The 20,958-nt window shown below is 45.9% G+C and overlaps 1 protein-coding gene across 5 annotated transcripts in view; it reads left to right on the forward strand.

Moving 5' to 3' along the window:
• Positions 1-20,958, forward strand: part of masp1 (MBL associated serine protease 1) — a 689,839-nt gene that overhangs the window by 538,742 nt on the left and 130,139 nt on the right. The window contains exon 11 of one of the 5 annotated variants that reach the window (XM_041208619.1): positions 19,639-20,586. The exons of the other annotated variants lie outside the window; for them this stretch is intronic. Coding sequence (XP_041064553.1) covers positions 19,639-20,498 — 860 coding nt within the window. The 3' untranslated portion in view covers positions 20,499-20,586. Of the gene's footprint in view, positions 1-19,638; positions 20,587-20,958 lie in introns of those variants that run through there. 5 annotated transcript variants of the gene reach the window in all.

Here is a 20,958-nt window from a genome sequence, read left to right on the forward strand (position 1 = left end):
CTCCCTTGTCCAGCTATCATTCACCCCAGTTCTTCCCTCCCCTGTAAGTGTCAGGCAGCCCCGGCACACTGGAACTGCTCTCCCACCCCCACCGGCCCCCATTACCCTCAACCTGACATCCATCATCCTTGACACTCTCTTTATCAACGTTGATCTCCCCTCTGTTACCTTTGACTCTCAGGACCTCAACACTGACCTTCTCTATATAGTCCAGCTTCTTCCCTCTGTCTCCGACGAGCTTTCAAAGGGCTGCCTCCCTCCCTCAGTCAGTCAATCCCCTTTCACTGCCACCTCCCTCCCTCAGTCAGCCAAACCCCTTTCACTGCCACATCTCTCCCTCAGTCAGCCAATCCCCTTTCACTGCCACCTCCCTCCCTCAGTCAGCCAATCCCCTTTCCCCTTTCACTGCCGCCTCTCTCCCTCAGTCAGCCAATCCCCTTTCCCCTTTCACTGCCTCCTCCCTCCCTCAGTCAGCCAATCCCCTTTCCCCTTTCACTGCCGCCTCTCTCCCTCAGTCAGCCAATCCCCTTTCCCCTTTCACTGCCTCCTCCCTCCCTCAGTCAGCCAATCCCCTTTCCTCTTTCCACTTTCCAAAATGGCCCTTCTGACATGTCTTCCTTCTCCCTCAACCGAGGTTCCCCATCCATGGAGGTTGACAGGTCCCTCAACCGTGTCTGACCCATCTTCCGCGCATCCGCCCTCACACCTTCCTCTCCCTCCCAGAACCCCCTTGTCTTCACTTATCACCCCACCAGCCTCTGCATTCAAAGCATCATCCTCTGCCACTTCTGCCAACTCCAGCCTGATGCCATGACCAAACACATCTTCTCTTCAACCTGCCCTGTCGGCATTCTGTAGGGACCGTTCCCTCCAGGACACCCTGATCCACTCCTCCATCACCCCCAGCACCTCAACCCCCTCCCACGGCACCTTCCTATGCAATCGCAGAAGGAGCAACACCAGCCCCTTTACCTGCTCTCTCTTCACCGTCCAAGGGCCCAAACACTCCTTTCAGGTGAAACAGCGCTTCACTTGCACTTCCCACAATTTGGTCGACTGCATTCGCTGCTCCCAATGTGGCCTCCTCTACATTGGAGAGACCAAACACAGACTGGGTGACCGCTTTGCAGAACAGTCTGTCCACAAGCATGACCCAGACCTCCCTGTCACTTGCCATTTCAACACACCATCCTGCTCTCATGCCCACATGTCCATCCTTGGCCTGCTGCATTGTTCCAGTGAAGCCCAACGCAAACTGGAGGAACAGCACCTCATCTTCTGATTAGGCACTTTACAGCCTTCCGGACTTAACATTGAGTTCAACAGCTTCAGATCACGAACTCTCTCTTTCATCCCCACCCCTTTTATAATCCCTTTTTTCAAAATTATTTTCTATTTTTTAATCCACTTATGTTTATTTTTATTTATTTTCATTTATTTTCATTTATTCATTGTTTTCTCCCCCATTACCCCATTTTCTATCCTTTCCAGTATCCATTGTATTTGCCTTTATTAAAAAGGTGGTAAGTTTCTGGTACGTCATGATCCAAACAAATGGCAGAAGGAGCTTGAGGGACTGAATGGTTTACTCCTGTTCCTATATTTGTACATGTTCCATTCATTCAACTCATTCTTGTTAAGTAAAATTACACAGGGCAGAATCTAGTGAAGTTGCCTGGGCTGGGAAACAAGGTGGGTGGGGAAATTATTCCAGTGGGGGGTAAAATGTCAGCTTCCTGATGGCAGGATGAAAGTGGAGTATTAAAACTGTCAGCAGATTGAGGGCATTATAAATTCCTAACTGCAAGCAGTGCAAACCTGTTTAATACATGGGTTTATCATACATACCCATCAAAACAGGTCACCAGATTAAAGCACAAGCAGCGGATGCTGCAAATCTGAAATAAAAACAGAAAATACCAGAAAAACTCAGCAGGTCTAACAGCATCTGTGGAGGGAGAAACAAAATTAACATTTCGAGTCTGTATGACTCTTCTTCAGAGATAAAGAGAAGTAGAAATGTGATGAAATTTATACTGTTTAAGTGGGGTGGAGCAGGTGGAGCTGGATAGAAGGCCGGTGATAGGTGGAGGTAAAGGAGAGATTGACAAAGATATCATAGACAAAAGGTCAAAGGGGTGTTAATGGTGGTGATACTGGCTAAAGAAGGTGCTGATAGTGGCATTAAGGTCAGAAAGCAGAAAGTGATAATAGCAGGACAAGGGTAAGCACTCTGGAAAGAACAACATGAGCTAGTGACAGATGGCCCTGGTGGAGGTGGGGTGTGGGGGAGGGGATGGTAGTGGGGAAAAGGGTAGAAAATGGGGTTAAAAAGGAGGTAGAACAATGAATAAATGAATAAAAATGAAAATAAAAATAAACATATGTGGATAAAGAATAGAAAAGAATTTTGAAAAAATGGATTGAAAAGGGGGTGAAGCTAGAGGGGTGAGTTCATGGTCTGAAGTTGTTGAACACAATGTTAAGTCCAGAAGGCTGTAAAGTGCCTAATTGGATAATGAGGTGCTGTTCCTCCAGTTTGTGTTGAGCTTCACTGGAACATTGCAGCAGGCCAAGGACGGACATATGGGCATGAGAGCAAGGTGGGGTGTTGACATGGCAAGTGGCAGGAAGATCTGGGTCATGCTTGTGAACTGACTGAAAGCAGTCACCCAGTCTGCGTTTGGTCTCTCCAATGTAGAGGAGACCGCATTGGGAGCAGTGAATGCAGTCAACCAAATGGATGGAGATACAAATGAAGCACTGTTTCACCTGAAAGGAGTGGATGGTGAGGAGGGAGGAGGCAAAGAGGCAGTTGTTGCACTTTCTGCAATTGCATGTGATGGTGCCAGGGAGGGAGATGAGGTGTTGGGGGTGTCCCCGAGGGAACAATCCCTGCGGAATGCCGACGGGGGGTGAAGGGAAGATGTGTTTGGTGGTGGCATCATGCTGGAGTTAGCGGAAATGGCAGAGGTTGATCCTTTGAATGCGGAGGCTGGTGGTGTGAAAGGTGAGGACAAGGGGGACCCTATCATGGTTCTGGGAGGGAGAGGAAGGTGTGAGGGCAGAGGCACGGGAGATGGGCCGGTCACAGTTGAGGGCCCTGTCAACCACCATGGGTGGAAAACCTCAGTTAAGGAAGAAGGAGGACATGTCAGAAGTGCCCTGTGCATCATCAGAACAGGTGCGACAAAGGTGAAGGAGCTGAGAGAATGGGATGGAGTCCTTACAGAAAGCGGGGTGTGAGGAGCTGTAGTCGAGGTAGCTGTGGGAGTCAGTAGGCTTGTAATGAATATTGGTGGACAGTCTATCACCAGAAATGGAGACAGAGAGGTCAAGGAAGGGAAGGGAAGTGTCAGAGCTGGACCATGTGAAGGTGATTGAGGGGTGGAAATTGGGAGCAAAATTGATAAATTTTTCCAGGTCCAGACAAGAGCATGAAGCGGCACTGAAATAGTCATCGATGTACCGGAGAAAGAGTTGTGGGAGGGGGGCAGAGGAAGACAGGAACAACGAATGTTCCACATACCCCACAAAAAGCCAGGCATAACTGGGACCCATGTGGGCATCCATAGCCACACCTTTTATTTGGAGGAAGTGAGCAAGTTTAAGGAGAAATTGTCCAGGCCAGACGGAGGAGGGTGGTGGTGGATGGGGATAGTTCGGGCTTCTGTTCAAGGAAGAAGCGGAAAGCTCTCAGACCATCCTGGTGGGGGATGGAGGTGTAGAGGGATTAGTTATCCATGGTGAAGAGGAGGCAGTTAGGGCCATGGAACTGGAAATTGTTGATATGACGTAGGGCATCAGAGGAATCGCAGATGTCGGTAGGAGGAGACTAGACAAGGGGAGAGGCAACAGAGTCTAGATAGGAAGAAATGAGTTCCATGGGGCAGGAACAGGCTGACACAATTGGTCTGCCAGGACAGTCCTAATTGTGGATTTTGGGTAGGAGGTAGAAGTGGGCTGTCCAAGGTTGGGAGACCAAGAGGTTGGAAGCTGTGAATAGAAGATGTCCAGAGGAGATGAGGTCAATGACAGTCCTGGAAACAATGGCTTAATGTTCGGCGGTGGGGCCATGGTCCAGGGGGAGGTAGGAGGAAGTGTCTGAGATTTGGCGCTCAGCTTCCGAGCGGTAAAGGTCAGTGAGCCAGACAACAACAGAACCACCTTTGTCAGCAGATTTGATAACAAAGGCAGGATTGGACCCAAGAGAACGGAGTGCAGCAAGTTCAGAAGGAGAAAGGTTAGAGTCGGGGAAAGGAGCAGAGAAATTCAGATGGCCAATGACAGACCAACTCAATTAAAGGATCATGGCCAGAAGGAGGGGTCCAGGTGGAGGAATAACACTGGAGGTGGGAGAAAGGATTCATAGAACTGGGGGAGGACTCCTGCCCAAAGAAATGAGCACAGAGACGAAGGTGGCGGAAAAGAGTTCAGCATCGTGCCGAGCCTGGAACTCATTGAGGTGAGGGAGTAAGGGGATGAAACTGAGTCCTTTGCTGAGTACTGAATGTTCAGCATCAGAAAGGGGAAGGGCAGCGGGTATGGTGAATACACGGCAAGGGCTGGGAAGAGTATTGTGCAGTCAGTCCTTTTTGAAAATAACAAAATCACAAGACAGCGCGAGAGCACGGCGGAGAGATCAGAACCAGCGTGAATGTGGGGAAGATTCAAAAAGTGTTGTCAGCACAAAGGTGAGAGCTGATTGGTGAGTAGTGGGTAAGTGTTTTTCTCCAGTCTTTTTCTCCAGTTTATCTCCAGTTTAAAATAGATTAAGCTAAGGCAAGGTGAGTTCTAGTTTTCATTTAAAGTACATAAATAATTTAACTTTTTTTTTACTGTATTTAACTTAAAATAAGGGTTTTTTTCAACTAGAGGCAATGGCAGGGAAGCTCAGTCCTGTGTTATGTACCGCCTGCAACATGTGGGAAGTCCTAAATGCTCCTTGCGCTCTGTGCAGGAAGTGTCACCAGCTGCAGCTACTTGGGCTCCAGGTTTCAGAGCTTGAGCAGCAGCTGGAGGCACTGAGGTACATCCAGGAGGCTGTAAGTTTCATGAACAGCACGTTTTTAGAGGTGGTTACCCAACAGCTTACGGAAGTGCAGACACAGAGGGAATGGGTGACTATCAGTCAGAAGAAAGGTGTCAGGCAGGTAGTCAGGAAATCCCCAGGGTGCATCTTGCTCGAGAACCGTTTTCCTGTGTTGGAAAATGGTGAGAATGACAGTTCCTCTGGGGAGTGCAGCCATGCTTATGGCACTGTGAGTGGCTCAACTGCACAGGGGGGGGAGGAAAAAGAGGGGAAGAGCAATAGTGGTAGGAGACTCAATATTAAGGGGAACAGACAGGCAGTTCAGTGGCTGTAGATGTGGCTCCAGGATGGTATGTTGCCTCCCTAGTGGCAGGGTCAAGAAGCTAGCTGAACAGATGAACTGGGCAAAGGAAAACTAGACATTGCCAAGGATATCACTGAACAGCTGCAGAACATTCTAAAGGGGGAGGGCACACAGACAGAGAGCATGGTACATATTGGTAGAAGGAGGGATGAGATCCTGCAAGCAGAATTTAGGGAGCCAGAAAGCAAATTAAAAAACAGGGCCTCAAAGGTAATAATTCCTGGATTACTTCTGGTGCCACGCACTAGTGAGTATAGAAAGGTTAATCCAGATGAATGCGTGACTGGAGAGATAGTGCAGGAGGGAGGGCTTCAGATTTCTGGGACATTAGGACCATTTCTGGGGATGGTGGGACCTGTACAAGGTAAACGGATTGCATTGAACCGGAATGGGACTAACATCCTTGCGGAGAGGTTTGCTAGTACTGTTGGGGAGGGTTTAAACTAACTTGGCAGGGGGGGTGGGATCCTGAAAGGAGGTTCAGCAGGGGGAGATGCATAGCCAAAATTAGAAGAGAGAGCAAGTGAGTCTGGAAGGTATAGAAATTATATGCCAGTTAAGGCATAAGGGAGTTTGGCAATGTTGGATGGTATTTATTTTAATGCAAGGAGTCTGACGAATAAGGCAGATGAGTTGAGGGCACAAATTAACACATGGAAGTATGATGTCATTGCTATCACAGAGACATGGTTGAGAGAGGGGCAGGATTGGCAGCTCAATATTCCAAGATATAGGGTCTTCAGGCAAGACAGGGAAGGAGGTAAAAGAGGAGGGGTATTGAAATATTGATCAAGGAATCAATTACTGCAGTAAGGAGAGATGACATCTTAGAAGGCTCCTCAAATGAAGCCATATGGATAGAACTGAAAAACAAAAAAGGAACAATCACATTGTTGGGAGTGTACTATAGGCTCCCAAACAGTCAGAGAGAAATAGAAGAGCAGATATGTCGGCAAATTTCAGAGAAGTGTAAAAATAATAGGGTAGTAATAGTGGGGGATTTCAACTTCCCCAACACTAACTGGGTTAGTCATAGTGTGATAGGTTTAGAGGGACTGGAATTCTTAAAACGCATCCAGGAGAGCTTTTTAAGCCAGTACGTAGAAGGTCCTATAAGAGAGGGGGCGGTCCTGGATTTAATTTTAGGGAATTAAGCCAGGTAGATGGTAGAGGTATCAGTGGGGGAGCATTTTGCAGACAGTGATCATAACTCCGTTAGATTCAAGGTTGTTATGGAAAAGGACAAGGATGGGCCAGAAATCAGAGTTCTAAATTGGGGGAAGGCCGATTTTAATAAGATCAGATATGATTTGGCCAGAGTGGACTGGGAGCAGCTACTTTTAGGTAAATCTGAGTCAGAGCAGTGGGACTCATTCAAGAAGGAAATAGGGAGAGTACAGGGCCAACATATTCCAGTAAAGATAAAGGATGGAACCAACAAATCCAGGGAACCCTGGATGTCGAGGGGTATGTAGGATTGGATAAAAAGAAAAAGGGAGGCTAATGGCAGATACCGAGGGCTCTAAACAGCAGAAGCCCCAGAGGAGTATAGAATGTGTAGGGGGGAACTTAAAAACGAAATTAGGAGACCAATAAGGGGGCATGAAAATACATTGACAGGTAAAATAAAGGAAAATCCAAAGTTATTTTACAAGTACATTAAGAGTAAGAGGATATCCAGGGAAAGAGTAGGGCCCATTAAGGGCCACAGTGGTAATTTGTGTGCAGAGCCAGAAGGCATAGGTAGGGTTCTAAATGAATACTTTGTGTCGGGTGTTCGCAAGTGAGAGGGACGACATGGGTATGGAAATCAGGCAGAAGGATTGTGATATAAATAAATAAATGAGCATAGAAAGGGAGGAGGTTCTAAGTGGTCTGACAGGCTATAAAGTCGATAAATCTCCAGGCCCGGATGAAATGTAACCCAGGCTGTTGGGTGAGGCAAAGGAGGAGATAGCAGGGGCACTGGCAATAATTTTCAATACCTCTCTGGCCACAGGAAAGGTGCCAGAGGACAAGAGAACAGCCAATGTGGTACCATTATTCTAGAAGGGAGGAAGGGATAAACCAGGGGACTACAGGCCAGTCAGCCTAACCTCATTGGTGGGGAAACTATTGGAAGCAATTCTGAGGGACAGAATTAATCTGCACTTGGAGAGGCAGGGATTAACCAAGGACAGTCAGCATGGTTTTGTTAAGGGGAGGTCATGTCTGACCAATTTGATTGAATTTTTTGAAGAGGTGACCAGGTGTGTAGATGAGGGCAATGCATTTGACGTGGTCTACTTGGACTTCAGCATTAAGGTCCTGCTTGGGAGACTGATAACGAAGGTAAGAGTCCATGGGATCCAAGGCAATTTGGCAAATTGGATCCAGAAATGGCTGAGTGGCAGGAAGCAGAGGGTGATGGTCGAGGGGTGTTTTTGTTACTGGATGCCTATGTCCAGTGGGATTCCACAGGGATCGGTGTTGGGTCCCTTGCTGTTTGTGGTATATATAAACAATTTAGACTTGAATGTAGGAGGGTTGATCAGTAAGTTCACAAATGACAGGAAAATTGGTGAGGTGGTAAATAGTGAGGAGGATAGCTTTAGATTACAGGAGGATTAAGACGGGCTGGTCTGATGGGCTGATCAGTGGCAAATGGAATTTAATCCAGATAAGTGTGAGGTGATGCACTTGGGCAGGACAATTAAATCATGGGAATACACAATGAATGGTAGGACCCTGGGAAGTAGCGAGGATCAGAGGGACTTTGGTGTGCGTGCCCACCGGTCCCTTAAGGTAGCAGGACAGGTAGATAAAGTGGTTAAGAAGGCGTATGGGATACTTGCCTTTATTAGCCGAGGCATAGAATATAGAGCAGGGAGGTTATGCTGGAACTGTATAAAATGCAGGTTAGGCCACAGCTGGAGTATTGCGTGCAGTTCTGGAATCCGCATTATAGGAAGGATGTGATTGCACAAGAGAGAGTGCAGAGGAGATTTACCAGGATGTTGCCTGGACTGGAGAGTTTTAGTTATGAGGAGAGATTGGATAGACTGGGATTATTTTCTTAGTAACAGAGGAGATTGAGGGGGGACATGATTGAAATGTATAAAATTATCAGGGGCATAGATTAAGGTAGACAGGAAGGAACGTTTCCCCTTGGTGGAGGAATCAATAACCAGGGGGCATAGATTTAAGGTAAGGGGCAGGAGGTTTAGAGGGGATGCAAGGAAGCATTTTTTCACCCAGAGAGCGGTGGGAATCTGGAACTCACTGCCTGAAAGGGTAGTAGAGGCAGAAACCCTCATAACATTTAAGAAGTATTTGGATGTGCACTTGCGATGCCATGGCATTCAAGGCTATGGGCCTAGTGCTGGAAAATAGGATTAGAATAGTTAGGTATTTCTTTGACTGGCGCAGACTCGATGGGCCAAAGGGCCTTTTTCTGTGCTGTAGACCTCTATGACTCTAGGACGGGATGGGGTCAGAGGGACGGGACGGGGTGGAGAGTCCTGGATGGGTGTTGGTATCAATGGTTGTTGGAGCTTGTGTTACTTAAAACCTGAAAGGAAGAGGAAAAGTTTCTTGTTAAGGTGTCAGATGAGACGAAGAATAAAATGAAACTGGGGGCAAGGACAGCTTTGAGATAGGGTGAATTGGTACTGTTGGAGAGAGAGGTCAAGTGTCTTCATATGGTGGTGTATGGCACTGAGTGTGGACCTCAGGATGCGGCGAGAACAGTGGTCCGAGGAGCGTTGTATGTCCCGGAGATATCTGTAATCCTGTGTGGGTTCAAAACATGAGGGATAGAACTTCAGTTGAAATCCACGTGAGGTAAGTTGGAGAAGTCACTGAAGAAGGAAATACGTGAAAGCGAATTTTAGTAAACACCTTGTCAAACAGCAAGAGGGAAATGGAAAACAATGAAGGTGAACAGGGCAAAAGAGACAAGCGGAAATCCTGTCGGAGAGAAGAGCGGTACTTCTTTAAGGTAGGCATTCCTGGAAGAGAAGTGGCAGTGAATTAAACTCTAAGATAAAAGCAAAACACTGCGGGTGCTGGAAATATGAAACAAAGACAGAAAATGCTGGAAAAACTCAGTATGTCTGACAGCATCTGTGGGGAGAGAAACAGAGTTAATATTTCAAGTCTGTATGATCCTTCTTCAGAGCTAATGAGAAGTAGAGTCCAGCAGCACCTAAAGGAAAGTGTGAGAGGAGGATCTAGCATCTATACTCAAGTAGGAGTAAGGGTAAAATAAAAGCGAGGGTCCTATTCTATTTCGTTTAGATATGTCTGGGGAGCTCAGTCCTGTGATTTGCACATCCTGCGTTATGTGGGAAATCCCAGACGTTCCTGGTGTTCTGGATGACCATGTGTGCAGGAGGTGCCTCTGACTGGAGTAACTCGCGCTCCGGGTTTTGGAGCCTGAGCAGCAGCTGGGGGCACCACGGTGGATTCGCGAGGCTGAGAGGTTCGTGGACAGCACGTTTCAGGACGTGGTTACCCCGCAGCTTAAGGAAGTGCAGGCAGAGAGCGAATGGGTGACTGCCTGACAGAAGAAGGGGACCAGGCAGGTAGTGAGGGAATCCCCCGAGTGCATCTCGCTCGCAGACCGTTTTTCAGCCTTGGAAAACGGTGAGAGTGGCGGCTCCCCTGTGGAGGCCAATCAGAGCCAAGGCAATGGCACTGTGGGTGGTCCAACTGCTCGAGAGGCGGGGGGGGGGGGGCGGGGTGGAAGAAGGAGGGAACCAGGCAGGTAGTGAGCAAATCCCCCGAGCGCTGACAAACCAAGGGGCCTTGGAAAACGGTAAAATGGTGAGAGTGGCGGTTCCTCTGTGGAGGCCAACTAGAGCCAAGCCCATGGCACTTGGGTGCTTTAACTGCTCAGGGGGAAGGAAGAAGCATGGAAGGGCTATAGTGGTAGGGGACTTGTTAATCAGGGGAATAGACAGGCGCTTCTGCGGCTGTAGACGTGACTCCAGGATGGTTTGTTGCCTCCCGGGTGCCGGGGTCATGGATGTTAAGGAACGGCTGCAGGACATTCTGAAGGGGGAGGGTGAACAGCCAGAGGTCCTGGTCTGTGTTGGGACCAATGACACAGGAAGAAAGATAAATGAGGTCCTGCAAGCAGACTTTAGGGAGTTGGGTAGGAAATTGAAAAGCAGGACTTCAAAGGTAGTAATCTCCAGATTACTCCTGATGCCACACAGTAGTGAGTATAGGAACAGAAGGATAGAGCAGATGAATGTGTGGCTGGAGAGATGGTGCAGGAGGGAGGGCTTTAGATTCCTGGGGCATTGGGACTGTTTCTAGGGGAGGTGGGATCTGTACAAGTTGAACGGATTACATATGAACAGAATGGGACCAACATCCTTGCGGGGAGGTTTGTTAATGCTCTTGGGGTGGATTTAAACTAAATTGGTGGGGGGATGAGATCCTGAAAAGTAGTTCAGAGGGGAGAGAAGCTGAGGTGGAATTAGAACTTAAAATGCTAGTAAGTTAGTCTGGAGGCAGAGGAAACATAGGCCAGATAAGAAAGGACTGAGTTTAGCAAGTCTAAATGGAATATAATTTAATGCAAAGAGCCTGAGGAATAAGACAGAGGAGCTGAGGGTACAGATAGGCACGTGGGAGTATGATCTCATAGCTATAACCGAGACTTGGCTAAAAGAAGGGCAGGATTGGCAGCCCAACATTCCTGGTTATTGGGTATTCAGATGAGATAGAGATGGGGATAGAAGAGGAGGGGCGGGTGGTCACAATATTGATTAAGGAATCAATTATAGCAGTGACAAGGGATGGTATCTTGAAAGGATCATCAAATGAGGCCATGTGAGTAGAAGTAAAAAACACAAAAGGGGCAAACACGCTGTTGAGTGTATACTATAGGCCCCCAAACAGTCAGGGAGAGATAGAGGATCAAATATATAATCAAATTTCAGAGAAATGTAAAAATAATAGGGCAGTAATATTAGGGGATTTTAACTACTCAAATATTAACTGGGATAGTCTTAGTGTGTAAGGTAGAGAGGGAGCAAAATTCTTAAGTTGCATCCAGGAGAACTTTTTTAGTCAATATATAGAAAGCCCAACAAGGGAGGGGAAGTTCTGGACCTAATATTTGGAAATAAGCCCAGGCAGGTGGAAGGCGTATCAGTAAGGGAGCATTTTGGAGATAGTGACCATAACTCAGTTAGATTTAGAATAGTTATGGAAAAGGATAAGGTTGGGCCGGGAATAAAAGTTCTAAACTGGGGAAAGGCTAATTTTACTCAGATGAAACACAATTTGGCCCAAATGGACTGGGAGCAGCTACTTGCAGATAAAACGGTGTCTGAGCAGTGGGAGACATTCAAGGAGGAAATAGCGAGAGTACAGGGCAAATATGTTCCTGTAAAGACAAAGAGGGGGATGAAGTCTGGAGATCCCTGGATGTCAAGGGACATAAAGGTTAGGATTAAGAAAAAAAGAGAAGCTTTTGGCAGATACCAAGGGCTCAATGGAGCAGAGTCCCTAGATGAGTATAAAAAGTGCAGAGGGGAACTTAGAAAGGAAATTAGGAAAGCTGAGAGAGTGCATGAGAAAGCATTGGTGGGTAGAATAAAGGAAACCCCAAAGGGTTTTTTTTAACTGTATAAAGAGCAAGAGAATAACTAGGGAAAGATTAAGGCCAATTAGCGACGTGAGTGCCATCCTCAATGAATAATCTGTGTCGGTCTTCACAATGGAAAAGGACAATGCAGGTATAGACATCAGGGTGGAGGACTGTGAAATATTAGAGGAAATTAACAGAGAGAGAGAGAGAGAGGAGGAACTAGCGGGTTTAGCAGCCTTAAAAGTGGATAAATCCACAGGCCCAGATGAGATGTATCCCAGGCTGTTGAGGGAGGCAAGGGAAGAGATAGCAGGGGCCCTGGCAGTAATTTTCAAATCCCTTCTGGCCGCAGGTAAAGTGCCAGAGGACTGGAGGACTGCTAACATTGTCCCATTATTAAAAAAGGGAGAAAGAGATAGACCAGGAAATTACAGGCCAGTCAGTCTGATCTCAGTGGTGGGGAAGTTATTGGAAAGAATTCTGAGGGACAGAATATATCTGCTCTTGGAGAAACACGGATTAATCAGGGATAGTCAGCATGGATTTGTGAAGGGAAGGTAGTGTTTGACAAATTTGTTTGAATTTTTTGAGGAGAGTATTGATGAGAGTGACACATTTGATGTGGTCCACATGGACTTTAGCAAGGCTTTTGATAAGGTCCCTCATGACAGACTGATCAAGAAAGTAGGAGCCCGTGGGATCCAAGGCAAAGTGGCACATTGGATCCAAAATTGACTGAGAGGCAGGAAGCAGAGGGTGATGGTAGAGGGATGTTTCTGTGACTGGAAGTCTGTTTCCAATGGGGCTTGGTGCTGGGGGCCTTGCTGTTTGTGGTGTACATATATGATTTGGAGTTAAGTGTAGGGGGTATCATCAAGAACGTCGCGGATGACATGAAAATTGGTCGGGTGGTAAATAGTGAGGAGGATAGCTGTAAACTGCAAGAGAATATCAATGGACTGGTCAGGTGGGCAGAGCAGTGGTAAATGGAATTCAACCTGGAAAAGTGTGAGGTAATGCACTTGGGGAGGGCTAACAAGGCAAGAGATTACACTATGAATAGTAGGACCTTGGAAAGTGCTGACGATCAGAGGGACCTTGGTGTACATATCCATAGATCCCTGAAGGTAGCAGAGCAGGTAGATAAGGTGGTTAAGAAGGCATATGGGATACTCGCCTTTATTAGTCGAAGCATAGAATACAAGAGCAAGGAGGTTATGCTGGAACTGTATAAAACGCTGGTTAGGCCACAACTGGAGGACTGTGTGCAGTTCTGGTCACCACATTATAGGAAGGATGTGATTGCACTGGAAAGGATGCAGAGGAGATTGACCAAGATGCTGCCTGGGCTGGAGGATCTGAGCTATGGGGAAAGATTGGGTAGGCTGGGCTTATATTCCTTGCAGCAATGAAGGTTGAGAGGCGTCCTAATAGAGGTGTATAAAATTATGAGGGACATAGATAAGGTGGATAGGAAGGCACTTTTTCCATTAGTAGTGAGATCAATAACCAGGGGGCATAGATTTAAGGTAAGAGGCAGGAGGCTAAGTGGGGAGAAATTTTTTCACCCAGAAGATGGTGGGAGTCTGGAACTCTCTGCCTGAAAAGGTGGTTGAGTCAGAAACTCTCATAACATTTAAGAAGTATTTAGATATTCACTTGCGTTGCCATAGCCTCCAGGGCTATGGACCAAGCGCTGGAAAATGGGATTAGTGTAGTCAGATCTTTGTTGACTGGCGTGGACACGATGGGCAGAATGGCCTCCTTCTGTGCTGTAAACGTCTATGAGTCTATGAATGCTATGAAATTTATACTGTTTAAAGGGGGTGGAGCAGGTGAAGCTGGATAGAAGGCCAGTGATAGGTGGAGGCAAAGGAGAGATTGACAAAGATGTCATGAACAAAAGGACAAAGGGGTGTTAATGGTCATGGTAAGGACTAAAAAAAGGTGCTTATAGTGGCATAAAGGTAGGATAGCAGAGCAAGGGTATGCACTCTGCAAAAGAACCTCATAATTTCCCAACCCTGGACAGCCCGCTTCTACATCTTTCCTAAAATCCACAAACAGGCTGAACATGTCAGCCTGTTCCTGCCCCATGGGACTCATTTCTTCCTATCTTAACTCCATTCTTTCTCCCCTTGTCCAGTTTCTAGAACCATGATAGCGTCCCCCTTGTTCTCACTTTTCACCCCACCAGCCTTCGCATTCAAGGGATCATCCTCCGCCATTTCCACCAACTCCAGCATGATGCCACCACCAAACACATCTTCCCTTCACCACCCCCATCGGCATTCCATAGAGGCCATTCCCTCCAGGGCACCGTGGTCCACTCCTCCATCACCTCCTACACCTCATCCCCCTCCCTCGGCACCTTCCCCTGCAAAAGCAGAAGGTGCAACACCTGCCCCTTTACCTCCTCCCTCCTCACTGTCCAAGGGCCCAAACACTCCTTTCAAGTGAAGCAGTGCTTCACTTGCACTTCCCTCAGTTTGGTCTACTGCATTCACTGCTCGCAATGCGGTCTCCTCTACATTGAAGAGACCAAACGCAGACTGGGTGACCGCTTTGCAGAACACCTTTGGTCTGTCCTCAAGCATGACCCAGACCTCCCTGTCACTTGCCATTTCAACACTCCACCCTGCTCTCATGCCCACATGTCCGTCCTTGGCCTGCTGCAATGTTCCAGTGAAGCTCAACGTAAACTGGAGGAACAGCACCTCATCTTCCGACTAGGCACTTTGCAGCCTTCCGGACTTAATATTGAGTTCAACAACTTCATACCATGAACTCTCTCCTTCATCGTTATTCCCTTTTTTTAATCCCTTTTTACAAAATTCTTTTCTATTTTTATCCACTTATTTTTATTCATTTTCATTTTTATTCATTAATTCATTGTTTTATCCCTTTTATTATCCCCCTTTTATCCCATTTCTATCCTTTTCCGCACCACTTTCCCCTCCCCCAACCCCACCCCACCTAGGGCCATCTGTCACTAGCTCATGTTGTTCTTTCCAGAGTGCTTACCCTTGTCCTGCTATTATCACATTCTGCTTTCTGACCTTAATGCCACTATCAGCACCTCCTTTAGCCAGTACCACTACCATTAACACCCCTTTGTCCTTTTGTCCATGACATCTTTGTCAATCTCTCCTTTGCCCCCACCTATCGCTGGCCTTCTATCCAGCTTCACCTGCTCCACCACCACCCCCCCTCCCTTAAACAGTATAAATTTCAAGACATTTCTACTTCTCTTTAGCTCTGAAGAAGAGTCATATGGACTCGAAATGTTAACTCTGTTTCTCTCTCCACAGACCTGCTGAGATTTTCCAACATTTTCTGTCTTTATTTGACACCATTTTCCTGCCTTTGCTCCATTTCTCTGGGTGCTCGTATCTGACAAAATCCATCCACCTCCATGGTGAACGTTCCAACAGACCCTCAGCATCCAGAGCTCTTAGCGAGGGAGAGAGTTTCAGATTTGCACTACCCTCTGTATGAAGATATGTTTCCTGACATCAGCCACTGTACATCTTCCAGAGGATCAATAATAAATGAGATAAAAATGTGAATGTGATATTCCACAGGGGAGGGAAGGACACTTTAAGGCGTAAACATTGGCAGTAAATGAATTGAGCTGATGAACTATGCTCTCACTTTACTCGTGTCTTCCCATTGAACAAGTGGTGCTTGTGTAACACGAGGCACAATTATTGAGGTCTCAAATTGAACTGGTTGTGTCACTGAAGGCTGGATTTTTAAATTTTCAACACTTGTGGGGTGATGAGACAGGAATCAGCAGCTCCTCACTAGCTGCCTATCCTCACGCTGCATTTGCCCGTTCCTATTCAATGCCAGAAACAGCAGCATAAATGACAATGTGTGACCCTGGATAGCAGGATCCCAAGTATGGGATCTACTCTGTTGATTTTAACCAGATCCCCTTCTGAATCCTGTGTTGCTTTGCTGCCATTGCATTGGAAAGGTTTTCTGGACAAGTTGAACATGTGTTGGCATCTATAAATTTCAGGAGTTCTGAATGGCGCCCCCCCAACCCCCGACCATCACCCACCCTGCCCCCAACTCCCAGACCAGGACAAAGCAAAATATTCTGCCTCTGATTGGCAGAGTATAATGTGTAAAAAGTAAGCCTTTCTTACACTTGGCCTTTTTGAAGAATCAGTAATATATTCCTTTGAATGGATGAAGAATCCCATGGTCATGACAAAATCTCTTTAGATTCTTCCTTGTGTAATTTCAATGCATTGAGTGGTTTATAATAATCCTGTCCAGTATTCATTATGAACATTAGCAATGAAAATATGTAGCTGGGAATATTAGGGAATGATGGGGAGTTTCCTGGCACTTCTGGTCTCTTCTTCTATTTAAATGAAAAATATCTCTTAAGTACAGAATTATTTGGTTTCCATGATGATGAAACACTTTACTGACTCACCTCAATAAGTTCATCACTGTTACTGCATATCAGAACGTGTTTAACAGATTCCGTCTTCTCACCCTCAGTGATATTGTCTAAGTTATGAACAGAGAAACTTACAAAATTGAACATGAAGCTACTCCCCACCCAATCTGCCACCTCCCAATCAAACCTCTCCCCATCCCCATCCCAAAAGAAACGTAAGAGATAGTGGCAGTGGCCTGTTCCACCATTCAATATGATCACACTTCAACTGCATTTTCTCACCAACCACCTCCACCCCCTACCCCCGCAACCCCAATATCTCTTGATTCTGAGAGACCAAAAATCTGACTGTCTCAGCCTTAAATATATTCAACAATGGAACATCCACAACCCTCTGGGGTAGAGAATTCCAAAGATTCATAACCCTTTGAGTGAAGTAATTTCTCCTCATCTCAGTCCTAAATGATCGGCCCCTTATCCTGAGACTGTGCCCCCGTGTTTAGGTTCCCCAGCCAGGGGAAACAACCTCACAGAGTCTGCCCTGTTAAGCCCCCTCAGAATCTTGTTTGAGATAAGCTCTTATTCTCCTGGTCTCTGGAAAATATAGTCCCAATTTACTCAATCTCTCATCATAAGATAAACCTCTCATTCCAGGGACTAATCTAGTGAACCTTTGCTGGACCGCCTCCAATGCAAGTATATTCTTCCTTAAATATGGAGACCAAAACCGCACATGGTTTTCTATGTGTGATCTCAACAAAGCCCTGGACAATTGTAGCAGGATTTCCATGTGGAGTGCTTTCCTTTACTGGGCAAGGTATTGAATACAAAAGCAGGGATGTAATGATGAAACTGTATAAAATGCTGGTTAGGCTACAGCTGGCATTTTGTGTACAATTCTGGTCACCACATTACAGGAAGGACATAATTACTCTGGGGAGAGTGCAGAGGAGATTTACAAGAATGTTGCTGGGGCTTGAAAATTCCAATCAATTGGAAAGATTGGATATAGAGTTGTTTTCCTTAGAGCAAAGGAGGTTGAAGGGTGACCTAATTGAAGTGTTAAAAATTATGAGGGGCTTAGATAGGGTAGATAGGAAAGACTTGTTTCCTCTAGCTGAGGGGTCAATTACAGGGGGACATAGATTTAAGGTGATTGGTAGAAGGGTTAGGGGGGACAAGAGGAAAATCTTTTTCACCCAGAGGGTGGTGGGTGTCTGAAATTCACTGCCTAAGTTGGTGGTTGAGGCTGAAACCTTCAACTCATTTAAAAGGTACCTGGATCTGCATCTGAACTGCTGTAACCTGCAAGGCTACGGACCGGGTGCTGGACAGTGGGATTAAAATGAACGGCTAGTTTCTTTTTAATCTTTTTCTGACCAGCACAGACATGATGGGCGGAATGGCCTCTTTCTGCACCGTGACTTTTCTATCGTTGTATGGTTTTATTTTATGCTTAAAATACCCTTGCAATAAAGGCCAGAATGCTATTTGCCTCCTAATCACTTGTTGTATCGGCTTACTGACTTTCCGTGTTCTTTGTCCGAGTGCACTTGGACTTACAAGTGGCAAGTGACATTTGACTACAGAAGTGCCAGGAAATGCCAATCTCCAACAAAAGAGAATCTTACCATTGCCCCTTGATTTTCAATGGCATTACCATCACTTAATCCCCCACTATCAACATCCTGGGGGTTACCATTGACCAGAAATTGAACTGGACTAGCCATATAAATACTGTAGCCATAAGACCAGGTCAGAGGCTGGGAATCCTGTGGTGAGTAACTCACCTCCTGACTCCATTTGATTTGTCCTTTTTGGCAGGAAGAACAGAAAAGCAGTATATATTTAAATAGCAAGAGATTGCAGAACTTGGTAAAACGGAGGAATCTGGGTGTCCTGGTACATGAACCACAAATGTTAGTCTGCAGGTACAACAAGTGATTAGAAAGGCAAATGGAAAGTTGGTGTTTATTACAAGAGGAATGGAATATAAAAGTAGGAAAGTTTTACTGCAGCTGTACAGGGCCTTTGTGAGCCCACATCTGGAGCACTGTGTACAGTTTTGGTCTCCTTATTAATGAAGGATATAATTACATTAGAAGCAGTTCAGAGAAGGTTCACTTGACTCATTCCTGGAAATAGGGGCTTATCTTATGAGGAAAGGTTGAACAGGCTGGGCCTGTACCCATGTGAGTTTAGAAGAATGAGAGGTGATCTTATTGAAACATATAAGATCCAGAGGGGATTTGATAGGATGGACACTCAGAGGATGTTTCCTCTTGTGTGGGAGACTAGAACTCAGGGACATGGTTTAAGAATAACGAGTCTCCCTTTTAAGATGGAGATGAAGAGAATTTTTTTTCTCTCTGTGGAATGCTCTTCCCCAGAAAGCAATAGAGGCTGAGTCATTAAATTTATTCAAGACTGCGTTCGATAGATTTTTGATAGACAAGAGAGTCAAAGGTTATGGGTGGGAGAATTCAGGAAAATGGAGTTGAGATCCCAATCAGATCAGCCATGATCTTATAGAATGATGAAGGGTGAAAAGTCTAGACTTGCTCCTCAGTCATATGTTCCTAGGATGTTACATTCACTAGCTTCCAATCCACTGGGTCCGTTTTAAAATTTAAGGAATTTTGGAAAATCATAACCAGTGCATACATTATGCAGCTATCTCTGGGATCGCAGTATGTCACTTTCAAGTTTAATGTGGAATTCAATTATATTATGATCACTATTTCCCAATTGCCTTGGGACTGTTAGCTGCTCTGTAGTATCAATGAAAGTGAGATCGTCTGACCTTGCTCTCAATCCACATGAATTCCGTTTCCATCTTGATTAATTATACACTTTCTTGCTCTAACTATTGTTATTTCTGATTTGTACAATGACCTGACCCCCCCTCCAACCTTCCCAATAGAGATTACAACTTGCAGCACCTAACTACTAGTCCTTTCCTCCATCTATCCTGTGCCTGCCATAACTGACAATTGCATCCGATGTGTTAGAAATTGACTCTCTGCTTAACTTTGAGGAAAAGTGAAATAAGAATCAAAATCCCTCATTATTTTCTGTTTTTAAAAAGCTGAAATTGAGAGAAATACTGACTGAGAAATTACTGATCACTTCCAATCTGCACCTGACGATTGCACAGAACTGAACTTTTGCTGATCTCATTGTGCGCTGATTATTTAACTGCACTTTACTGTTGTGTTTTTATTTGTTAATGATAGTCTGTGGAAGGCCAGCTCGATCCCTGCCGCCACTCAACAAGCGGATTATTGGAGGGCGAACTGCACACCCAGGCTTCTTCCCTTGGCAATTATTGATGGTGGTGGAGGATATGAGCCGAGTCCCAAAGGACAAGTGGTTTGGGAGCGGAGCTTTGCTCTCCAGAACCTGGGTACTGACTGCAGCCCACGTGCTGCGCTCACAAAGACGGGATAACACCATCACTCTGGTTCCAAGTGAATATGTCACTATCTATCTGGGGCTCCATGATGTTCGACAAAAGGAAGCTGCTGTGAAGAGAACTGTCGAGAGGATCATTCTTCACAAAGCATTTGATCCCAGAACTTACAACAATGACATTGCTTTGGTGAAGATGAAGGACAAGGTCTCTATGAACATCTTTGTGATGCCTTTGTGTCTTCCCAGCCAGGAAATGGAAGGACCACAGCCAAATACTCTGGGATTGGTGGCTGGGTGGGGTATTACTAATCCTAACTTAACCATGGATGATGCCACTGGCAGTGACCATGCAACACTGTCAAACATCTTGCAGTATGTGAAGCTGCCAGTCACGCTGCAGGCAGAATGTAAGAGCAGCTATGAGTCACGTTCTGACAGCTACAATGTGACAGATAACATGTTCTGTGCTGGCTTTTATGAAGGTGGAAAGGACACATGTTTGGGGGACAGTGGAGGAGCATTCATTATGTACAACCCAGACACACAGACCTGGGTGGCTCAAGGGCTGGTGTCTTGGGGCGGACCCGAGAAATGTGGCAGTAAACGTGTATATGGAGTTTACACCAAGATTTCCAAGTATGCAAGGTGGCTGGCAGACAAAATGAGCAATTCCTCTGATTAATGCTGAATATGTAGCAGTGTATGAACAGTCCCCTGAGAAATATGCAAAACTACCTTTCAAAAGAAGGATGCTTCTGATTGAACATGGACAGGTCTGGATTCTGTGTAATTTTTATGGACAAGTCTGGGTTCTGTGTGATTTATATGGACTGGTCTGGGTTCTGTGTGATTTACATGGACTGGTCTGGGTACTGTGTGATTTATATGAACTGGTCTGGGTTCTGTGTGATTTATATGGACTGGTCTGGGTTCTTTGTCATTCATGTGAAAATATTCGCCTTTGAAGGTGGTCAGACAAGGTGATTGGGTGGTTAAGGAAGGGTGTCAGATACTGGCCTTTGTAAATAGAGGCATTGAATACAAAAACAATGAAGTCATGCTAAACCTTTGCAAATCACTGATTAAACCCCCACTGGAGTATTGTGTTGAGTTCTGGGCACCATGCTTTCAGAAGGATGTCA

This window comes from Carcharodon carcharias, chromosome 2 (assembly GCF_017639515.1).
Source record: "Carcharodon carcharias isolate sCarCar2 chromosome 2, sCarCar2.pri, whole genome shotgun sequence".
Taxonomy (NCBI): domain Eukaryota; kingdom Metazoa; phylum Chordata; class Chondrichthyes; order Lamniformes; family Lamnidae; genus Carcharodon; species Carcharodon carcharias.